We start from the raw sequence: 22,989 nt of genomic DNA, 5'->3' as shown, positions 1-22,989 counted from the left end.
AGTGCAATATTTGAAAAATGGATTGGCTGGGCATGGTGGCTCAGCCTGTAATCCCAGCACTTTGGGAGGCTGAGGTGAGAGGATTGCCTGAGTCCCGGGGGTTCGAGACTAGCCTGGGCAACTTGGTGCAACCTTGTCCCTACAATAAATCACACACACACACACACACACACACACACACACACACAAACTAGCTGAGTGTGGTGGCGTGCGCCTGTATTTTCAGCTACTTGGAAGGCTGAGGCAGAAGGATCGCCTAAGCCCAGCAAGTCAAGGCTGTGGTGGCTATGAATGTGCCACTGCACTCCAGCCTAGGCCACAAGAGTGAAACTCCAACTCAAAAAAAAAAAAAAAGAAAGAAAGATGGATCAAACTCAAACTCATAGAGCATCCTAGATATGTTTGTAAATATACTTATTATGTGAAATAAATAAGTACATAAAAATTAATAAAAATAAATTGTTCCCGGTGGCTAGTGCCTACGGTCTTGTAGACTCACACCTCTAGAGTGGTAGTTCTGAACGGAGTGGGGTGATTTTTGGCCCCCTGAGGACATTGGCAGTAACTGGAGACATTGTGGTTATCACAACTGGGGGTGCTGCTGGCATCTACTGGGTGTTTTCGGCTGGGTAATCCTCTGTGGTGCAGGGCTGTCCTTTTCACTGCAGGGTGTGTAGTGGCATCCCTGGTCTCTACTATGTGCCAGCAACACCTCCCAGTTGAGACTTCGAATGTGACCCCTACCAGGCAAAACCATCTTTGGTTGAGAATCACTGCTCTAGAGGAATATACTTTGGTTTGAATATTTATTTAAGGACCCAAAATCTATGAAGTTAGGTATGAATACACTATGTATTAATGAATTGCTAATGATTTTGTCCAGTCGAGATGCAAATTATTCCTGTCCAGTAGAAAAGATAACCCAAAGATATGATTTCATTGCCTTGTAGACTATTAACCAGTTTTATATCTAACCTAAAAATCTTATTTAAGGATATTTTCTCTCACTGACTATATTAATTTCTGTTCCTCCATTGAACCAGCTCTACCATCTTCCTGGTTCCTTTATTAAAGAACATGGCAGGGGCATTGGGGAGAAAAAAACATGACGTGCTCATATCTGTGTAAGGGGATCACATTTTTTTTTTTTTTTTTAGTGGAGTCTCACTCTGTTGCCCAGACTGGAGTACAGTGGCCGCTCCCGGCCACCGCAGCCTCAACCTGCTGGGCTCCAGTGATCCTTCCGCCTCAGCCTTCCGAGTAGCTGGAATTACAGGCTTGCGCTACCACGCCCTGCTGATTTTTAAATTTATTGTAGAGATGAGGTCTCTCTGCCCAGGCGGGTCTCGAACCCACAGGCTCAGGCAATCCACTCACCTCAGCCTCCCAAAGGCGCGGGATTACAGGCTGAGCCACTGAGCCCGGCTGGGAATCACATTTTTAACTTTTTGAAAATCATCCTTTGATACTGTGTAAACATAGGGAAAGAAAGGTGTTCACTAGGCACCGTGATGCTAAAAAAGATAGGTTACAAAGCAGCATAAATGTGATAATCCCACTTTTGGAAACACACACACACACACACACACACACACACACACACAGAGAAAAATCTATGAAAGTGTATATACCACAATGTCACCTGTGCTTGCCTCTGGGCAGAATTAGAGAAGATTTTTTAAAACCTTATTAATGGCCTGCTTGTACTGGGTTTTCTTGAATGAGCAGGTAGTATTTGTATACTTTTTAAAAACATAAAATATATTTTTTAAGAAATGCAATACTCTTGCCTTCATCACAGTCTCCATCCTTGCCTATCATCCATAGGCCCTCCATGACAGTCAGTGGTTGCCCTTGGTGATCAGAAGACTGCTGTAAAATGTAGGTCTTCTGTCATGCTTTTAAAAAAGGATACAGCTGAGTGTGGTGGCTCACGCCTGTAATCACAACACTTTGGGAGACGGAGGCGAGAGGACTGCCTGAGTCCAGGGGTTCGAGACCAGCCTGGGCAACTTGGCAAGATCTTGTCTCGACAATTAATAAAAAAATTAGCTGGGTGTGGTAGCGTGTACCTGTAGTTCCAGTTGCTTGACAGGCTGAGGTGGAAGGACTGCCTGAGCCCAGCAGGTGGAGGCTGCGGTGGCTGTGAGCTGCCACTGCACTCCAGCCTGGGTGACAGAGTGAGACTCTGACTCAAAAAAAAAAAAAAAAGAATATATACTTAAGAGGTACATATGAGCCGGGCTCGGTGGCTCAGCTTGTAATCCCGTGCCTTTGGGAGGCTGAGGGGAGTGGACTGCCTGAGCCCACGAGTTTGAGACCCACCTGGGCAACTTGGTGAGACCTCATCTCCACAATAAATCAAAAATTAGCCAGGCATGGTAGCACGCGCCTGTAGTTCCAGCTACTTGGAAGGCTGAGGCGGAAGGATCGCTGGAGCCCAGCAGGTCGAGGCTGCGGTGGGCGGGAGTGGCCACTGCACTCCAGTCTGGGCGACAGTGAGACTCCATCTCAAAAAAAAAGAAAAAAGAGGTACGTATGATACTTTGATGCATGCATACTGTGTGTAATAATCAAATCAGAGTACCTAGGATATTTGTCACTCAGATATGTATTGTTTCTTTGTATTGAGAACATTTCAGATCTTTTTTCCCAGCTATTTTTTGGTTTTGTTTGTTTTAAATTTTATTTTATTTTTAGATTAGAAAATATAGCTTATTTGAAAGTAAATTAGAGAGAAAGAAAGAGAATATTCACCTCCCTAAGGTGGGAGAGGGGGCCAAAGCCAGGAAGCATGGCAACAGCCATGGCTCAAAGAACACATGGCCACACTAGAGTCTACCAAGGCAATGGCTTAAATTTAATTTAATTTTATTAAAAAAATTTTTTTTTTGAGTTGGAGTCTCACTCTTTCGCCCAGACTGGAGTGCAGTAACCACTCCCGGCCACTGCAGCCTTGGCCTGCTGGGCTCCGGCAATCCTTCCACCTCAGCCTTCCAAGTAGCCAGAATTACAGGTATGCGCTACCACACCCAGCTGATTTTTTTTTTTTTTTTATTGTAGAGATGAGGTCTTGCTGCCCAGGCGGGTCTCGAACCCATGGGCTCAGGCAATCCACTCACCTCAGCCTCCCAAAGGCGCAGGATTACAGGCTGAGCCACCGAGCCTGGCTAAATTTTACTTTTAATTGAAAAATAATAAATGTACATATTCATGGGGTACACAGTGGTGTTTCCATACATATAATGTATAGTGAGCAGATCAGGGTAATTAGCCTATCTATCATCTCAAGCACATGCCATTACTTTGTGTTGAAAACATTCAATATCTTCTTTCTTTTTTTTTTTGAGTCAGAGTCTCACTTTTTTGCCCAGGCTGGAGTGCAGTGGCACACCGCAGCCTCGACCAGCTGAGTTCAGGTGATCCTTCTGCCTCAGCCTTCCAAGTAGCTGGAACCACGGGCATGCACCACCACACCTGACTAATTTTTAAAATTTATTTATTGTGGAGACAAGGTCTTACTCACCAAGTTGCCCAGGCTGGTCTTGAACCCCTGGACTCAGGCAATCTTCTTGTCTTTGCCTTCCAAAGTGCTGAGACTATAGGTGTAAGCCACCACACCTGGCCTAAAACTAATAATTTTATACCATCGAATACTCAGCCTAAACTTCTGCAACTGTCTCATTGATGTGTTTTTTTAATAGTTGATTTGAGAGCAGATCCAGATAAAGTACACGTGAGTAGTATCAGTTTGGAAGACATGACCTAGGTGCTAGGTTTCTGAAATCCCTGTTTGCTAAATTCCACCTGATTACCTTTCTGAACTCATCTTATGCATACAGAATACACTTCCAATAAGAAATGCACAGTGACTTCTGCCAGGAGCTTTCATGTTATGCCAGCAGCGTTATCATGGTGAACATCACGACTGTTGCTCACATCCTAACAGCCACATAGGAAATGATGCATCCCACACACAAGCCACAGGGCAAGTCCAGGGTGGTGCTGGGCAGCATTCTTAGAGAGCACCCATCCAGATAAGAGAGGAGAACAGGAGGGAGATCATCAGGGGAAACAGGATTGGGTGGGTTAGAACATATAGAAAACATGGTTGATACACAAAGATGTTGGACATTAAAGGACAGGAATGATGGATGGATGGTAAACTAGGGTAAGGAAAAAAGTAAATTTTTTTTTGAGTTGAAATCTCACTCTGTTATCCAGGCTGGAGTGCAGCAGCATGCTCACGGGCACTGCAGCCTTGACCTGCTGGGCTCAGATGATCCTTCCACTTCAGTCTTCCAAGTAACTGGAACCACAGGCATGTGCAACCACGCCTGGCTAATTTTTTGATATATTGTAGAGACAAGGTCTCTCCATGTTACTCAGGCTGGTCTCGAACCCCTGAACTCAGGCAATCTTCTCGCCTCCACCTCCCAAAGTGAAAAAGCAAAACTATTAACTTCAAGAGAAATGAAGGGCTGTTACAAGGAAGGAACTGTGATTAGTGGACCTCTTAGTTCAGCAGTGAGCAATATTTGCATTGTCCTAGTAATTTAGACTGACTTGTGGATTTAATCAAGAACTCTGGTACAATTTTGTTGGATGAAGGAGAAATAGAGGAGAGGGTTTTTGAGCACTAAGTCCTTACCAGGCCAGGAAATCAAGAAATAACATATGAAACTGACAAATTAGAGAAAGCGGCTGAACCCATGGGTTGGAGACCAGGCTGGGCCACATGGCGAGACCTTGTCTCTACAATAAATAAATAAAAAATAGCTGGGTATAGTGGCACGTGCCTGTAGCTACTTGGAAGGCTGAGGTGGAAAAATTGCCTAAGCCCAGCAGGTTGAGGTGAGCGTGCCACTGCACTCCAGCCTGTGTGACAGAGTAAGACTCCAACAACAACAACAAAATTATTAGTTCTTCAGATATGATAGAGTATTGTGATTATGTTAAAGATTTTTTGGGGGGGTCCCATTCCCTATTTGGAGAGTAAGCATTGGAGAGTAAGCGTCCTACTGATAGTTACTACTGAGACTGAGGCAGAAAAGCTTGAGGCCAGGAGTTTGAGATCAGCCTGGGCACGTTCTGAGAGGGCAGACATTTTCCTCACACATTTTTAATACCCAGCAAAACACTTGTCACTTAAAGGGTAGTCTATGAAGGTGATGAATTAATTCACTCTAAAACGTTTAGGTACCAAATATCCTTTTCTTTTTTGCCTCTATCAAACTTGCATAGCAGAGTTGTACATAAACATCAGATTTTAAAATGTTTGTGTTCCATGATGACGCAGGCAAGATGTACTTCCTATTTATAGCAGGATAAAAAGGAGGGAAAAAAGGAATTATACTCACCCTGTATAAAACCATATGCACAAAGCTTAGAGTCTGAAGGAGACTCAGATTTCTATGGTTTCAACAGGATGGGGTATGAGAACCACTTTGGATGCTGATGAAGGCAAGCCATTTGTCAGGCAGTCTGTCTTAGCTCAGTCTCCACAAAATGCCAACCAAGAGGCCCGTTCTTAAAGAGAGAAGAGCCCCTCTAAAGGCAATGCCATCAGGTAGTCCCTTTTTCATGTTCCCAGTGTGCTTGCTCCCAGGAGAGGAAAGCACCTAGACGTCTACACACCATTTTTCTCATCAGCAGAGGTCAAGTGTCCTTTTTCTATGCATTTAGTCCAGTATTCAGAATTCTGCTTGGTTCAAAAGACAGGCCAAAATATCCACATTATCTCAACTAAGATATTGGCTTTGGGCAAAGTTGCAACAATGAGGTCTTTGTGGATTTTTCACCTTTAGGATTTGGTTTAGCAACTAAACGCACTGAACACTGACGGCAGCCATGCCTGCTTACACACTCTCCATGAGGTAACACTTCAATACTCGACATAAGCCTGGGAGATTGGCATTACGCTCATTTTATAAATGAGGAGACAAAGGTTATATAACTTGCCCAAGTCACAAAACCCCAAGTAGCAGATCTGAGATTCAACCTGACAGTCTGGCCTAATTGTCTGCAATCTTAACCATAACCTTATGAAGGCTCTTGAATCAATAAATTTCACAATCATTCATTTTTTTTTTTTTTGCAGTTGTAGTCTCACTCTGTCGCCCAGACTGGAGTGCAGTGGCCGCTCCCGGCCACTGCAGCCTCGACCTGCTGGGCTCTGGCAATCCTTCCGCCTCAGTGTTCCGAGTAGCCGGAATTACAGGTGCGCGCTACCACGCCCGGCTAATTTTTTGATTTTATTGTAGAGATGAGGTCTCGCCTGCCCAGGTGGGTCCTGAACCCGCGGGCTCAGGCAATCCACTCACCTCAGCCTCCCAAAGGCGCAGGATTACAGGCTGAGCCACCGAGCCCGGCTCACAATCATTCTTTCAATCAGAGTCAGAGATTTGGGTTCTGGTGCTAGCTCTGTGTTTAGTCAGTTGTGGGGACCGAGGGTAAGAAAACTTTGCAAATTTGAGACTGTTTTTCCCACCAGCAGAATTAGAGGATTGTATCCCACTTCCTAGCAATGTGGGGGAAGGTGAAGGTGCCTGGTACATTATTGTGACCCTTGGGCTATTTCAGCCACAGCAATGCCCCTTTGGAAAATGAGTTGTTCTGCTAGAAGGAAATGTATGAAAAAAGTCTCTGGCCTGTAACAGAATTTTTTTGGAGTCAATGAAACCTGAGCAGCATGGCACTGGGAAATGGCCTTCAAGTACATGCAAAGTGTATGTATATACACAGGTGGATTTTCCTAGGGAGAAGAATCAAGGCTTTTATTAAATACTCAAAAGGAGGCTAGGTGCGGTGGCTCATGCCTGTAATCCCAGCACTTTGGGATACTGAAGCAGGAGGATCACTTGAGGCCAGTTTTGAGACCAGTGTGGGCAACACAGTGAGATTTCATCTCTGTAAAACACAAAACATCAGCCAGGGGCTGGATGCAGCAGCTCATGCCTGTAATCCCAGCACTCTTGGGAGGCCAAGGTGGGAGAATCACTTGACTCCAGGCGTTCAAGAGTAGCCTGCACAACTTAGTGAGACGTTGCCTCTACAAAAATTAGACAGGTGTTTTGGTGTGTGCCTATAGTCCCAGCTACTCGGGAATCTGAGGTGGAAGGATTGCCTGAACACAGGAGATTGAGGCTGTAAGCTGTGATTGTGCCACTGCTATCCAGCCTGGATGACAGAGTGAGAACCCAACTCAAAACAAAAACAAAAACAAAAAAACTCAAAGGAGCTCATAACTCAAAAAAAAGTCCTTCAGCTTTATGCTCTCGGAGGCAACTAGCACTTTAAGTTCATAAAGAGCAACATGAGAAACTCACGTCTTGATTAAGAGCCAAGTGTTGTTAGACTGTGACAAGACATATTAAAAGTAAACACAGCCTAATAAACTGGGTGCCTACAATTGCTACTTAAAGTCTGCCCTATTGGACACAGAGTTAAAGTATCTCATCTGGTACTAGCCTGTATCTAACATTTTGTTTTGTTTTTTTTGAGTTGGAATCTCACTTTGTCGCCCAGACTGGAGTGTAGTGGCACGCTTCTGGCCACCGCAGCCTCACCCTGCTGGGCTCTGGCGATCCTTCCGCCTCAGCCTTCCAAGTAGCTGGAACATTTAAAAATTTTTTCAGAGTCACAGACTTACAATAAACCAAAGAAAAGCCCAATCACTATTTATATATAAAGTATTTATTTTTATGCACATATTTACCTACAAAATTTACAGAAAATAAAAGCAGAATGTATAGAAGACCCTCTTAAGACTTCTTAGGAGCAGAGGGTTTTATTGCTGCAGTTCAAAGAATAAAATTTTATACATGTGAAAGCTAAGATGAACACATTTAAGTTAAATGACAGCCTTATTAAAAAGTTATCCTGTTACTGAATTTTCAACTTTATGTTAAATGAAATTTAAGATTGTTCATGAAATAATTTAAACCTTTTCAAAATCTTCTAATAAACAGGTAAAAGGCACCTTCAGTACTTTAAAATATTTACAGCAATCCCAATCGTTTAATTTTAAGGGCTATTATAGTACACGTGGCTATTATGCATACACAGTATGTCATTAACACTCTAAACAGTGAGAATCGCAGACTCGAGTTTGTGGCACCGCTCCCATGTTGTCTTGGGGGTGGCGTAGGATGATCAATTACACCCATGTGAATACTGGTGTACCAGCATGCCTTCCACAGCATAAAATACAGTTATCTAACACAATGACTATCAAATTCCCAGATAATACATAATTTATAAGTAAACTTGTACATTCACAAGCCTTTGGGGTATTTCAAAAATTATTTTAAAAAATATTTAACATTAAATGAAAATAATGAACTGAAAAATAGAACCACAATAGTTGATGAGTTCCATATGTGGTTTAACAAAAAGTGTTTCTGAAAACATCTCTCATTTCTTACAATGTAATGAAGATGAGTCTTCCTAAGCAGAGTTCGATGTTTTTCCTGCAGTATGATGAGAGAGAGGTGTAGGAATGAAAGGCACACGTAACAGCCATCCTAAGAACTGGGGGTGGCAGGCAGATGTTCCTGAAACACTGGCGCAGAACCACATCCACATGACGTTTCTCTTTGTTTAACATTGGCATTGATTTGTTATTTACAGTAGTTTGCAAAAATACATTATAAAAACTGAATGAGGTTTTGTTTCTAAGTTTAACTTAGTAACATACATACAAACATACTTCATCTGCAAAGACCTTTGCAGGATCTGAAGTACTAAAGTGACACTAACACTGAAACACAGGTGATCAGAGGTACCAAAGCACTGATAACGTGAGTCGTCCTCCAGACCGTCTGGGTAATATTGCACACTTCTCGTCAATCGTTGCTGTGACCTTCACACAGCCAGTCGCCGAAGGAACCCTTTATGGCTTTTGCTGTATCACTTATTTGAAAAGAGGCTGTTTTAGGGCCCACAGAATGAGTGCAGACTGTCATTGAACATGAGGCCTAGGTTTCAAAATCAGTTTTCCTGTCTGTGAAAATTGAAAAAAAAATTTTTTTCAATACAGTTTTATTAAAAATACCACTTTTTAATACATCTTAAAAGGTATTTTCAAAGAATCAGAATATCTCTCTATACTCAAGTCAAAATTAAAAAATACTTATGCTGGCTGGGCTTGGTGGCTCAGCCTGTAATCCCGCGCTTTGGGAGGTCGAGGTGAGTGGATTGCCTGAGTTCAATTAGCCGAGCATGGTAGCACGAGCCTGTAGTTCCGGCTACTTGGAAGGCTGAGGCAGAAGGATTGCCAGAGCCCAGCAGGTTGAGGCTGTGGTGGCTGGGAGTGTGCCACTGCACTCCAGTCTGGGCAACAGAGTGAGACTCCAACTCAAAAAAAAAATACTTATGCCATCAAAGTTTCCTTTGTGTGGAGCTTTCTTTAATCAGCCAATTCATTTAGTGAATAAAATCTCACCTGTATAGATTTATGCCTCTTACCCAATGATGTTTACAACACATAAATAAAACTATGTACTCCTTTTCCAACAAGACCCTCATGTACTGCTGGTGTTCAGTACAAGGTGGGACAGCTGTTGGACAGGACCTAAAAAAACTTAAAAAGTGCATACCACATTATCCAAACATTCTACTTGTACAAATTTATCTGAAGGAAGCTAGATGCCAGTGTAAAGATGTACACATAAGGGCTATCAATGCATTCATTCAACATTTATTGAACACCTGTTGTGTGACAGGCTCTGTGTGATGTGCTAGGCATCCAGGAAAAAACCAGCACTGAGTTTTTCTCCATGAAGTGTAAGATCTAGTGGAGAACACAATGTACACAGCATGCAAAATGGGGGAACCACCATATGTCCAAAAGGTAATTAAATTATGATGTACCATGAGATGGGACGGTGTGCAAATAAGCAAAACGGAAGACCTCAATTGACATCATGCAAGTAAAAGGATGAGCCCAGGACTTGTACATGGTTCATACTCAATAATCGGCCATTCCTAAGTTCTAATGATGAGTCAAAGTACAAAGTGAGAAAAGTTCTTAACATCTTCCTTTTAAGAAAGGTAAATGAGAAATACAAAAACATGGTGGTTACCTTTGGTTGATGAGATTCAGGCAATTTTAGTTAATGTATTTTATTTTTATCCTTAGGCCATAAGTGTTGGCAGGATTCTGGTTACCTCTCAATTCTCATTTTCTTAAATTTTGGTAATTCCTTGATATCTTGGCAGATCTTTTATATGAATTATTCCACTGTTAATATTTGTCTGGGTATAATTTATACACAAAATGTTAAAATCTCATACAGCTTTATTTATTTATTATTTATTTTAGAAAGCAGGACTTATTGAGAGGACAGAAAAGCTCCCACAGTAGGAGGGGACCCAAGAGGGTTGCCCAGTTTTATGTTTTGTTTTGCTTTTTTGAATCGGAGTCTCACTGTTGCCCAGGCTGGAGTGCAGTGGCATGCTCGCGGCCACTGCATCCTCAATCCACTGGCGCAGGTGATCCTTCTGCCTCAACCTTCCAAGTAGCTGGAACTACAGGCACACGTCAGCACGCCCAGCTAATTTTTTGATTTATTCTAGAGACAGGGTCTCGCCAAGGTTGCCCAGGCTGGTCTTGAACCTAGGATCAGGCAATCCTCTTGCCTTGGTCTCCCAAAGTGCTGAGATTATAGGCTTGAGCCACTGTACCCAGCCGTGGTTTTATGAGTTTTAACAAACATATATATTCATGTAGCCACTGCCTTGATTATAACCCAGAAAGTTCCTCCATGCCCATTATAACCAATGGTATCCCCACTCCCACAAATACAAAATCACTTATCATAGATTAGTTTTGTCTGTCTTTGATCTTCAAAGAAATAGTCATGCAATGTGTCTTCACATCTGCTTCTTTCTCTCAATGTGCTTGAGTTTCACTCATGTTACTGCATGTTTCAGTAATTTGTACCTTTTTATACTGCTAGGTAGTATTCTACTGCATGAATATACAATTATTTGTTTATCCACAATTTTAATCTATTTTAAATTACACTAGTGAGGCATTATTGTAATTTCATTATATAAAATTCAAATGATACAGATAAGCTAAAGTCACTCTTTCCATCTACCTTAAACTCCAGTCCTCTCTCCAGAATAAACCGTGTTAGCATTAATTCTTCTAGATCACTTTTTCTTTTTTTGTGTGCTGGGAGTCTCAGTCTATCACCCAAACTGGAATGCAGTGGCATGATCATCTCTTACCGCAGCCTCAACCTGCTGGGCTCTGGTGATCCTTCCGCCTCAGCTTTCCAAGTAGCTGGAACCACAGGCATACGCCACCACACCTGACTAATTTTTTGATTTATTTTTGAGATGAGGTCTTGCCAAGTTGCCAGGCTGGTCTCGAACCTCTGGGCTCTGGACTCTGACAATCCTCTTGCCTTGGCCTCCCAAAGTATTGGGATTACAAATCGCGCCTGGTCCAGATGATTTTCTATAGATTTACATTTGCATACATAAACAACAAAAATGTGGTGTCTAACGTGCAGGTAAAATGTATTTTAGGATTTGTTTTGAAATAATCCAATGAGAGAGGAATATAGGCAGGGGTAACAGAACAAAATGGCTAAGAGTTGATTACTGATACCAGTGAATGGATAACATGGGTGTTCATTATACTCTTTAATTATATATGAAAATTTTAATAATTAAAACTTTTAAAAAAATGTACCAAATTAAGCTGGGCTCGGTGGCTCAGCCTGTAATCCTGCGCCTTTGGGAGGCTGAGGTGAGTGGATTGCCTGAGCCCGCGGGTTTGAGACCCATCTGGGCAGCAAGACCTCATCTCTACAATAAATCAAAAAATCAGCCGGGCGTGGTAGCACATTCCTGTAATTCCGGCTACTCGGAAGGCTGAGGCGGAAGAATCGCTGAAGCCCAGCAGGTCGAGGCTGCGGTGGCCGGGAGTGGCCACTGCACTCCAGTCTGGGCGACAGAGTGAGACTCCAACGCAAAAAAAAAGTACCAAATTGAGCTGTTTGGTAGTTTGCTTTTTTGCATCTATCTTGGAGATATTCCACAGATTTACTTCTAAGTTCACATAGAGATTTACTTCTGGCTTTCTTTTATTTTCAAAATTAGAGACAAGGTCTCACTATATTATCCAGGCTGGTCTTGAACTCCTTGGCTCAAGAAATCCTCCCACCTCAGCCTCCCAAAGTGCTGGGATTATAGGTGTGAGCCACCCCGTTTGGCTAGTTCTGATTTTCTAAGATGTGGTTACACCATAGTCTATTTTTACCACTTTTCTGTTAAAAAAGTAAAGGCTGTTTCCATATTTTTCACAACCACAAAGGATGTTGCAATGAACAACCTTGTGTTGTTTCCTTGTATGCATGTGTGATGGTGCCCCCTGCCTGGGTGAATGGACAAAATAGAATGGTCATCATGAGACAAGCACATTTTACATTTTAAAAATGATGAAAAACTGCCTTATGAAATGGCTGTACTAGTGTATGAGTGTATCTATTTCACCATAACACTGTAGTTATCAAGATATTTAACTTTTTGGCCAGGTGCTATGGCTCATGCCTGTAATTTCAGCACTATGGGAGGCAGAAGAGAGAGGATCGCCTGAGGGTTTGAAACCAGGCTGGGGAAAATGACAAAACCCAGTCTCTACAATAAATCAGGAAAAATTAGCCAAGCGTAGTGGTGCATGCCTATAGTTCCAGGTGGGAGGATCGCCTGAGTCCAGCAGGTCAAGCAAGGCTGCAGTGGCCGTGAGTGTGCCACTGCACTCCAGTCTGTGCAACTGAGTAAGACTCTGACTCAAAAGGAAAAAAATATATATTATATACGTCTACTGGCCATTTGTATTTCCACTCCTCTGATATGACTGTACTTTACCCCATTTTATTTTATATTTTTTGAGTTGGGATCTCACACTGTTACACAGGCTGGAATGCAGTGGCACAAGCAGCCTTGACCCTTTGATCTTTCCGCCTCAGCCTCTCAAATAGCTGGGATTACAAGTGTGTGTCATCACACCCAGCTAACTTTTTGTATAGGTGAGGTCTCACTATGTTGCCCAGGCTAGTCTCAAACTCTTGGGCTCAAGCTCCTGCCTCAATCTCCTAAAGTGCCTGGTCTCTTTACCCTTTTCTTACTGGTTCTCAACAGGTCTTTATGTATTCTGGAGACTCTCTGCCATCATTTACCTCATAGAGACTTTCTAATCACTACTTAATTTCTTGTTTCTTGCTATACAGAGTTTTAAATGTTGGTATAACCAAATGTATCCAACTGCTTCCATTATGGCATTTCTATTTTGAGTCTTTTTTTTTTTTTTTGAGTTGGAGTCTCACTCTGTCATCCACGCTGGAGTGCAGTGGCATGCTCACAGTCACCCCAGCATCAACCTGCTGAGGCCCGGCGATCCTTCCGCCTCAGCCTTCCAAGTAGCTGGAACTACAGGCGTGCGCTACCACACCAGGCAATTTTTATTTTTATTTTTTATTGTAGAGACGAGGTATTGCCAAGTTGCCTGGGCTGGTATTTGGGGTCTTAAGAGGACTTTATCATGGCTGGGTACAAAGTGGGAGGACTACTTAAGCCCAGGAATTTGAGATCAGCTTAGGCAATGTAGTAAAACTCTGTATCTACAAAAAAAAAAAAAAAAAATTAGTCAGGCATGGTGGTGCACACCTGTAGTCCTAGCTACTCAGGAGACTGAATCAGAAGGATCATCTGAGCCCAGGAGGTCAAGGCTTTAGTGATCCATGATGGCGCCACTGCATTCCAGCCTGGGCAAGAGTGAGACCCCTTCCAACTAAAAAAAAAAACAAACAAAAAAAGAAGTCTTTATTCTGTTCCAAGGTTATAAACATGATCTTTTATATAGAATTTAGTTTTTTCTTTGAGTTGGAGTCCCACTGCGTCACCCAGGTTGGAGTGCAGTGGCATGCTCACAGCTACCCCAGAGTCGACCTTATGGGCTCAGGCGATCTTTCTACCTCAGCTTTCCAAGTAGCTGGAACTACAGGTGCGTGCTACCATGCCCAGCTAATTTTTTGAGTTACTGTAGCAATGAGGTCTTGTCAAGTTGCCCAGGCTGTTCTTGAACTTGTGGACTCAGGCAATCCCCTTACCTCAGCCTCCCAAAGTGCTGGGTTTACAGGCTTGAGCCACTGGGCCCAGCCAGAAATTTAGTTTTTAACTGATATGAAGCAGAGGTCCAAATGTTTTCCAAATGACAGCCAATTGTTTCAACGCTACTGAATAAGCTGTTCTTCCCTATTGATTTGAAATACTATCCTTATTCTTGGACCAATTTTTTAAAAAACTGTGTGTTCAGTCTTTATTCTCTTCCATTGATCTGTTTGTCTTCCTGCCCTAAGACTTTTCTTTATTCTAATTTTCTATAAGTATTATTTGCTTAGTGGTTTTTAAAATTCAAGGTTAAAACACTTTTACAAATAAAATAGGCCGGGTATGGTGGCTCATGCCTGTAACTCCAGTAATTTGAGGGGCCAAGACAGGAGCTCTGCTTGAGCCTGGGAGTTCAAGACCAGCCTTGGCACCACAGTGAGACCTCGTCTCTACAAAAAATAAAAAAATTAGCTGGGTGTAATGGTATGCGCCTGTGGTCTTAGCTACTTGGTAGGCTTAAGCTCAGGAGTATGAGGCTGCAGTGAGCCATGGCTGTGTCACTACACTCCAGTCTGAGTGACAGAGTGAGATCCTGACTCAAAAAAATAAACAGATAAGCAGATCAAAATAGAACCTACTAATCCAGACTGTGAGACATCCTTATAATATACTGGCACATGATCTACTTTATTTTTTTATTGTTTTTTTTTTTTTTTTAGAGACAGGTCTCACTTTGTTGCTCAGGTTCTGTCTCAAACTTTTGGCCTCAAATGATCCTCTCATCTTGGCCTCTCAAAGCACTGGGATTACAGCTGTGATCCACTACACCTGGCCCCATGACGTACTTTAAAATACATTTAGGTTCATATGTTTGTCATCCACAAAGTAATCTATGCCACTATTTACAAATAACACACACAGAATGTCATTTGACAAATAACAGTTTATAAAACCAACATCCACTGAGCCATTTTTGGCCAATAATGACCACTGTATTTCACTGAATCTAAGACTGCTTTAATTATAAGATGCATCAAGATTTTATGTCATTAAGAAAGATTAAACTGTCAGCTGGGTGCAGTTGCTCACGCCTGCAATCCCAGTACTTTGGGAGGTTGAGGCTGGAGGATTGCTTGAGGCCAGGAATTTAAAACTAGCCTGGGCAATATAGACCCTGTCTCTACAAAAAGAAAACAATAATAAATACAATTTTAAAAATGCTTTTAAAAAAGTCAGGCATGGTGGCTCATGCCTGTAATTTCAGCACTTTGGGAGGCCGAGGTGAGATGACTAAACCCAGGAATTTGAGACCAGCCTGAGCAATATGGTGATACTTCATCTCTACAATAAAATAAAAAAATTAGCTGGGCGTGGTGGTACATGCCTGTAGTCCCAGTTACTTGGAAAGCTGAGGTGGAAGGATCGCCCGAGCCCAGCTGGTAGAGGTTGCAGTAGCCATGATCGTGCTACTGCACTCTAGCCTGGGCGACAGAGACTCTGACTTAAAAATAAATAGTCAACTCTGCTAATCTGTTAGAATACACCGATCAGATGCATCTCAATGGCAGAGATGTTAAAATGTAAAAACATTGTCTTAGAATCGATTTCCACTATTAATTCCACAAAGACAATTTACTGTTAACAAAATGTCTGTTTTTCGAAAGCCAAAAATTTTAGTCCTTTCATGCAGATATGATTTTCCTAGAAAAAAATACTTACATCATCACAAGACATATTGTACTCTGCTAATACTGTTCGACATCGAGCAGCTATACTGAATAAATATGGTCAAAGGAAAATGTCTCAAGAGTAAGTTTTTAAAAATCACCTAGATCATTGAGAAGGTACTTTAGTTCAGAGACTAAAACTCAATCCGTGGAAAGGATACATTGATGGTGCAACAACTCTCTTGTGTATTCCAGCAAAGAATAAGCCTATGAGAGTGATGCAGCTAATGGTGAAGAAAGGGTGATTCCACAACGATGTGAAGAAGGACACCTGGAAAGAAAGTGTGAAATAGAAAAACATCAAATATCTCTGAACAACTGATTCCTACTGTCCCATTTGGACATAAATATATGTAATATTTTTATTATCTAAATATGAGGATTTAAAAACTTCCATTAATCTTAGTTCTCTGTATTGCTATGCTGTCAAAATAAAAATAAAGTGTATGCTTTATATCTTCTATATAGCAAGACAACATAACAATATTCCCTCCATTCACTTCAAATACCTGAACCGTTAAAAATTCAGTTCTGTGGTCCAAAACACAACCATATCAAAAATATTTACTGAATTCTATGTTGAATGAATGAAAATGAGACCGCTGGTCTCAATAACAAGTGAAATGTGACTAAATATCTTCTCTGGTAAAAACACTTTCTTAAGAGAGGATATAGAAATAAAATGGAATAAAATAAATACAGTAAGCAGAGCAAAACAGAAGCTTCTAATCAAGACTGTGAGACACCCTTATAATACACTGGGACATGATCTACTTTTATTTTTTAAAATTTTTTTATTTTTGAGTGGGAGTCTCACTCTGTCATCCAGACTGGAGTGCAGTGGCTGCTCCCGGCCACCGCAGCCTCAACCTGCTGGGCTCCGGCGATCCTTCCGCCTCAGTCTTCCAAGTAGCTGGAACGACAGGTGCGCGCTACCACACCCAGCTAATTTTTGATTTATTGTAGAGATGAGGTCTTGCCAAGTTGCCCAGGCGGGTCTCGAACCCGTGGGCTCAGGCAATCCACTCACCTCAGTCTCCCAAAGGCGTGGGTACTTTTATTTTTTTAGAGAGAGGGTTTCACTCTGTTGCCCAGGCCTGTCTCAAACTCCTGGTCTCAAATGATCCTCCTGCCCCAGTCATTTGCAATCTAGTCCTAGTCTAATTTGCATATCCTGCCCCACTGCCCCACATGTGCTAGCTGGTTCACATTTCCTCTCCACCTTGCTAACTCCTACATATCCTTACAACACTGAGCTCCTATATGCAACCCAGATTGGATATGAGATATTATGCTTGTACAGTACCAGTACACTTAGTTTATAAATTTGTCTTACTTTTTGTCATGTAGAATACTGTCTTGATCACTGTAATGTAATCTGTATTTGTGTACCATTCTTTTACTTTAAAATTTTTAAATAAAATGTTCAATACCCATTAAACCCCCCCCCCAAAAAAAAAAACTCAGCTCCAGCACCCTTCCTCCCTGCAGAAGAAAAAATGAGTTTGCTTTTGAAGTTACTGAGACTTAGATGGCCACAGGATATCCAAGCAGGGAAAGACGATGAGTAGCTAACCATTAAGAACTAGATATGGCTAGTGGTGGCTCAAGCTTGTAATCCCAGCACCTTGAGAGGCTAAGGCAAGGATTGCCTTAGCCCACGGGTTCGAGGCCAACCTAGGCAACATGGTGAGACCTCATCTCTACAATAAATCAAAAATTAGCTGGGCGTGGTAGCACATGCTTGTAGTTCCAGCTACTTGAAGGCTGAGGCAGAAGGATCACAGGAGCCCAGCAGGTTGATGCTGGGGTGGCTGTGAGTGTTCTGCTGCACTCCAGCCTGGGTGACAAGTGAGACTCCAACTCAAAAAAAAAAGAATTAGACATAAAGAGAAAGCAGGGGCTAATTTTCAGGTCTGGGCATAACCAGATGACAGTAAAAAATGATAATACACAATTCTAGGAATATACAAAGGGATGAGAATTCAAGATCCATGACTGAAATAAGAATGGGCACCGGAACAGAAATGTAAACTTTTTGGTTATTTTCTTTGTGACGCCAAGCATGTGTGTGTATATATATACACACACACATACTAACTATATTATATAATTTATGTGCAACCCAAGACAACAACTCTTTACTCAGTGTGGCCCAGGGAAGCCAAAAGGTTATACAATAATGATTTAGAGCATCTGAAAAAAAAAACCAAAAAAAACAAATGGATGAGTAACTAGTTGGGAGCAACACAATCAAGCTGAGACATCCCACTCCACACTCACCCCAAGATGCTCAAGTTTTAAGAAAGAGAACTAAACATGTGTATGTGTTTTAAGAAAGAGAAAAGCACCAAGCAGATGATCCGGCATGGTACTGAATAAGTAAAAGTTTGTCAGATGAAGAAATTAGAGGCAGAAGGGAAGAAGCTCCCAGAAAGATGATATCCCCAAAAAAGGCTAATACCCCTGAAGGGTGTCTTCCTAAAGCTTCTAAGGAGTGTAACTCTCACAAGCCAGCTGTTCTATGTGGCCAGCACAATGTCAGCATACATGGTGGTGCTCTATGTCATCGTTTTAACAAGCCCAGTCAATATCAGCCCTCTTTCCTCCATGGCAGCAATCAGTTGCATCCCAACAGTTCTCCCCAGATCAGGCACTCATGCACTCTCTAGCTTGCAATATTCTGGAAGCCACTGACTTCTGAGTTGGCAATGCCTACTACAGACACAATTGCTGGTTACACCTCTTTTCAGGTGTGGGGTTATTAAATACTGACATATGAAAAGTCAACCCTTGGGCTAATAGTTATATTCTCACCTAATTTAGAAAATTGTATTAACTACATAGTTTTGGGCCTATTTCAAATTACATTTAATTCTGTGTTTTATTAAGATCTCAACTAGCTGAAATCAGCTTATATTTTTCCAAATTAGAAGTCAGACTCATTTCCCAAGGCAGATCTTTTTCAATCTTCTTACCAGCCTCCTTCCACTCTTCCCCTAAAGATGAGTACCAAGTGCAGCCTTAAGATCAGATTTTATAAGTGAACACACAGGAGAGTTTCCTGTCTGCCATGAAAATCCTCCATTAACATAAAATCCCATCACCAGCCTCCCTTGCTTCCTTTCCCTTTACATCTCACCTCAGTGGATAAAGTCAGGAGACTATATACTAAATAAACCTCTGGCTCTCTGAACCACCATTTAGACTCATGACAAAAGCCTTCCCTTTAGTTTTTTCTTCTGTATAACCTAAAAGATTATATAAATAAAGCTACTGAAAGTAGTCTATTAATTAGTTTAAGAAGGGTGAGAAGATTTTTTAAAGAGTTGTTAAAATTACATCACTACTACCTAAATAAAACTGCACTGCACTAGGGGAAAAAATTTTCACTGAAAAACTGCAGATCACTGCTTCTTTAATAAAAAAGTCTGGGTTTGAAATTAAAGCACAAGTTAGTAGAAAGAGGTAGAAATTTGAGAAACATGCTATCAGCTTTCATCAAAGGATGCTTCAAGAAATAACATTATGAAATCTGTAATTGTATTGGTATAGGAAGATGCTTGCACAGTGCCCAAAGGGAAATCTCTTTATGGTTCTTATATTAAACTGCAGGCAGGAAATTTTTTTTAAAAGATAACTGCTGGGAAAGAAAAACTTTGCTAGCTCAAGGAACTGATAGAGTGTTCTCCTGACAGACAATGAAAACCATAGACTTAATCATGACTACAGTGATTAGGTAACTCAGAGACTAATTCGTAATTCAATTCCAGCAATCATGGTGGACACATGGCCTATGTACCAGTGACTTGGTTTCCTTCCTGATCTTGACCTCCTAGTCTGTTTTGTTTGTTTGTTTGTTTTGTTTTGAGTTGGAATCTCACTCTTGTTGTCCAGGCTGGAGTGCAGTGGCACACTCACAGCCACCACAGCCTCGACCTGCTGGGCTTAGGCGATCCTTCCGCCTCAGCCTTCCAAGTAGCTGGAACTACAGATGTGTGCCACCATGCCTGGCTAGTTTTTGTGATTTATTTTAGAGATGTCCAGGCTGGTCTCAAATCCTCGGGCTCAAGCAGTTCTCTTGTCTCAGCCTCCCAAAGTGCTGGGATTACAGGCTGAGCCACTGTGCCTGGTCATCTAATCTGTTTTTATCTAGTCCTGACTTTCTATCACTTTTTTTTTTTTTTTTTTTTGAGTTGGAGTCTCACTCTGTCGCCCAGGTCGGAGTGCAGTGGCATGCTCACAGCTGCTACAGCCTCGACTTGCTGGGCTCAGGCGATCCTTCTGGCTCAGCCTTCTAAGTAGCTGAAACTACAGGTTTGTGCCACCACGCACAGCTAATTTTAAAAAATTTATTGTACAGATGAAGTCTCATCACATTGCCCAGGCTGGTCTCGAACCCCTGGGCTCAGGTCTCAAACTCTCTTGCCTCCGCCTCCCAAAGTACTCAGATTTAGGAGTGAGCCACTGCACGCGGCCTATACTTTTGTCATATTTGTTTCCTGTAAGGTCATCTCAAATACTTTATGGGATGAGGGAGTGGTATTAACAGAGTTATCCCATAAGAGAAAATGTTATTTTATAATTTTTTAAAAGCTGGCACTGATAACACTAAATGAACAAAAGAGAACAAAGAGAATGTTCATACTGAAATAAATAAAAAATGAGATATACACAAAACTATGTAAAAAGGACAAAAATTCAAAAATGAATGTAAGTGGAGCAGTCTTTCTCAGGTCTTTCCCTGTAAATATATATAATGATATCACTACTAATAGTAACAGGTAGCATTTGACTAATACTTTATAATTAATAAAGCACCACAATATCCATTATCTCCTTTAGTCTGCAAAATATTTAAAAACAAAACTTCTACCTTTTGTGTCTCAGGATCTATTAACCAGTTCCAGGCACCAGTAGCTGTACAGACAGATACCACTATAAGAAGCACTAATGAAAGACAAACAAAAATTAGTAAACAAAATACATGCTTAATATTTGATACCATCACCACCAGTTCCTTAATAATTGACAGAAAAAGAATACAGTATTTTATCAAACGGAAAACACACGGACTGTATCAGGAATTAGGAGACTTGCCATTTGACCTTGAGGAATTAAACCTTGTGAACCTTAGTAATGATACTGTCTTCCTTATTACTCAGTCAGGATGCATGAAGACTAATGAAATTAAAAGCAGTAACTCAGTAAAACCTCAATATAATATTTTTATATTATGTAACTTTCACTGTGTTTTGTGCTGATTTTGCAGATCTTATAAACTCAAATTTTAAAAAACACTTTATTTTTCTAATGTAAACAAACCAAACAAAGACTCCTCTCTGAATGCACTGAGAAGTCTGATTAAAGAATTCTGCCTTGCAGACAACTGCCCACTGCTGAATTAAACAAAAGGCAGTGTAGGGAGTATGGAGCCAATTTAAGGACTTAAAGGAAGGTTGGGTAGAAATTACTGCCAGTAGGACTTGTAAAGCCTTAATTATCTAGAATTCCTTGTGATGTTCTGTTAAAAGAGGTAAACTGAAGGGGGAAAAAAAAAACCTCCTTTAAGGTACGTTATTAATAACGGAATCAAAATATCAAAATGATGTTCTGAGCCCAGAATAGATTAAACTCAATTTCTTACAATTCTTTATTTCCAGAAATATATATGATCTATTACGCAGCCATGTTTTTAAAAAGTGAAACGAAAGCAAAATCAGTACAACCGAAAGGACCTTATGCACACCCTTTTATTTGACTGGCACGTTAACCAAGCTGATGTTGTTTACATGTAAGCACTAAGATCATGAGTCAGAGAAAACGTAAAGTGTGTTCATTATACTACATTTTATAAGATAGGACAGCATCATGTACATTTTAAAAGATTCTCAAATAACAGTGAAACAAAGATTTGGGGGATAATTCCTAGGTAAAGCAAAGAACCTGAGAAAATTATTATTTGTGAATTCTGACCAGTCGGAATTTTCACAGCATACAATTAAAACTTTGCAAATAGATTTAATAAAAATTACACAAAAAGTCATGACAGAGAAGAACATCCCAGACTTCAGTAGTGCTCTTTTAGTCCTGCAAACTGAGTTATACTTTCAAATAAAGTATATCCTCAATGTGTGTTACTGTACTTCCTTACCGATAGGAATTAAATTTCAATAATAAATATCCAAGAAATTACTTCTGGTCCTAGCCAGGGCATGCCTGTAATCTCAGCACTTTGTGAGGCTGAGGCAGAAGGACTGCTTGAGCCCATGAATTGGAGACCATCCTAGGCAACATAGTGAGAACTAATTAGCGGGGCATGGTGGTCCACACCTGTAGTACCATCTACTTGGGAGGTTGAGGTGGAAGGAATGCCTAAGCCCAGGGCGACATAGTGAGACCAGGCACAGACAAAGACAGACAGACAGACAGACACACACACACACACACACACACACACACACACACACACACACACACACAGAGTCACAGATTAGCCAAGCATTTTGTTTGATGATCTCATCACATATTTGTCCACATTTTCCATATTATTTCGTGGGGCAGTAACCAGAATTTGTTCAAATTGTATTATATGATATTCATGGTATTTATGAATAGACAGTAAAAATGTGAATTTCTTTTCTAGGTCAGGCTTCAAAGCAGCACAATCATGCTCTGTTAAAAATCAACTAAGGGTAATTTATTTTATTTTAATTTATTTTTTGAGTCAGAGTCTCGCTCTGTTACCCAGGATGGAGTGCAGTGGCACGCTCACAGCCACCGCAGCCTGGACCTGCTGTGCTCAGGTGATCCTTCTGCCTCAGCTTTCCAAGTAGATGGAACCACAGGCATGCGCCACCATGCCCAGCTAATTCTTTTGACTTACTGTAGAGACAAGATCTTACCAAGCTGCCCAGGCTGGTCTTGAACCCCTGGGCTTGGGTGATTCTCTCACCTGGGTCTCCCAAAGTGCTGGAATTACAGGCATGAGTCACCGAATCCAGCCAACTAAGGGTAATTTAATAACAATGCAATGATACATTAAGTAATATGCTTGTAAAAAATTATTATTTTGTTTTAGCCGGGCTTGGTGGCTCAGCCTGTAATCCCGCGTCTTTGGGAGGCTGAGGTGAGT

At 41.3% G+C, this 22,989-nt stretch overlaps 1 protein-coding gene across 1 annotated transcript in view; it reads right to left on the bottom strand.

Annotated features, from left to right (window-relative positions):
- Window positions 1-7,673: 7,673 nt before the first annotated feature.
- The window catches only part of CNEP1R1 (CTD nuclear envelope phosphatase 1 regulatory subunit 1), a 17,166-nt gene continuing 1,850 nt past the window's right edge, over window positions 7,674-22,989 (bottom strand). Inside the window, exons 2-5 of the mRNA XM_008057009.2 lie at window positions 20,731-20,804; window positions 16,016-16,125; window positions 15,847-15,901; window positions 7,674-9,004 (exon numbers count right to left, since the gene is read on the bottom strand). Of these exons, the coding sequence (XP_008055200.1) occupies window positions 8,963-9,004; window positions 15,847-15,901; window positions 16,016-16,125; window positions 20,731-20,804 (281 nt within the window). The 3' untranslated portion in view covers window positions 7,674-8,962. The remainder of the gene's footprint in view (window positions 9,005-15,846; window positions 15,902-16,015; window positions 16,126-20,730; window positions 20,805-22,989) is intronic.

Source organism: Carlito syrichta, unplaced genomic scaffold, assembly GCF_000164805.1.
Source record: "Carlito syrichta isolate Samal-C Ts95f unplaced genomic scaffold, Tarsius_syrichta-2.0.1 Scaffold302608, whole genome shotgun sequence".
Taxonomy (NCBI): Eukaryota; Metazoa; Chordata; class Mammalia; order Primates; family Tarsiidae; genus Carlito; species Carlito syrichta.
This window is presented reverse-complemented; position numbering and strand designations above follow the sequence as displayed.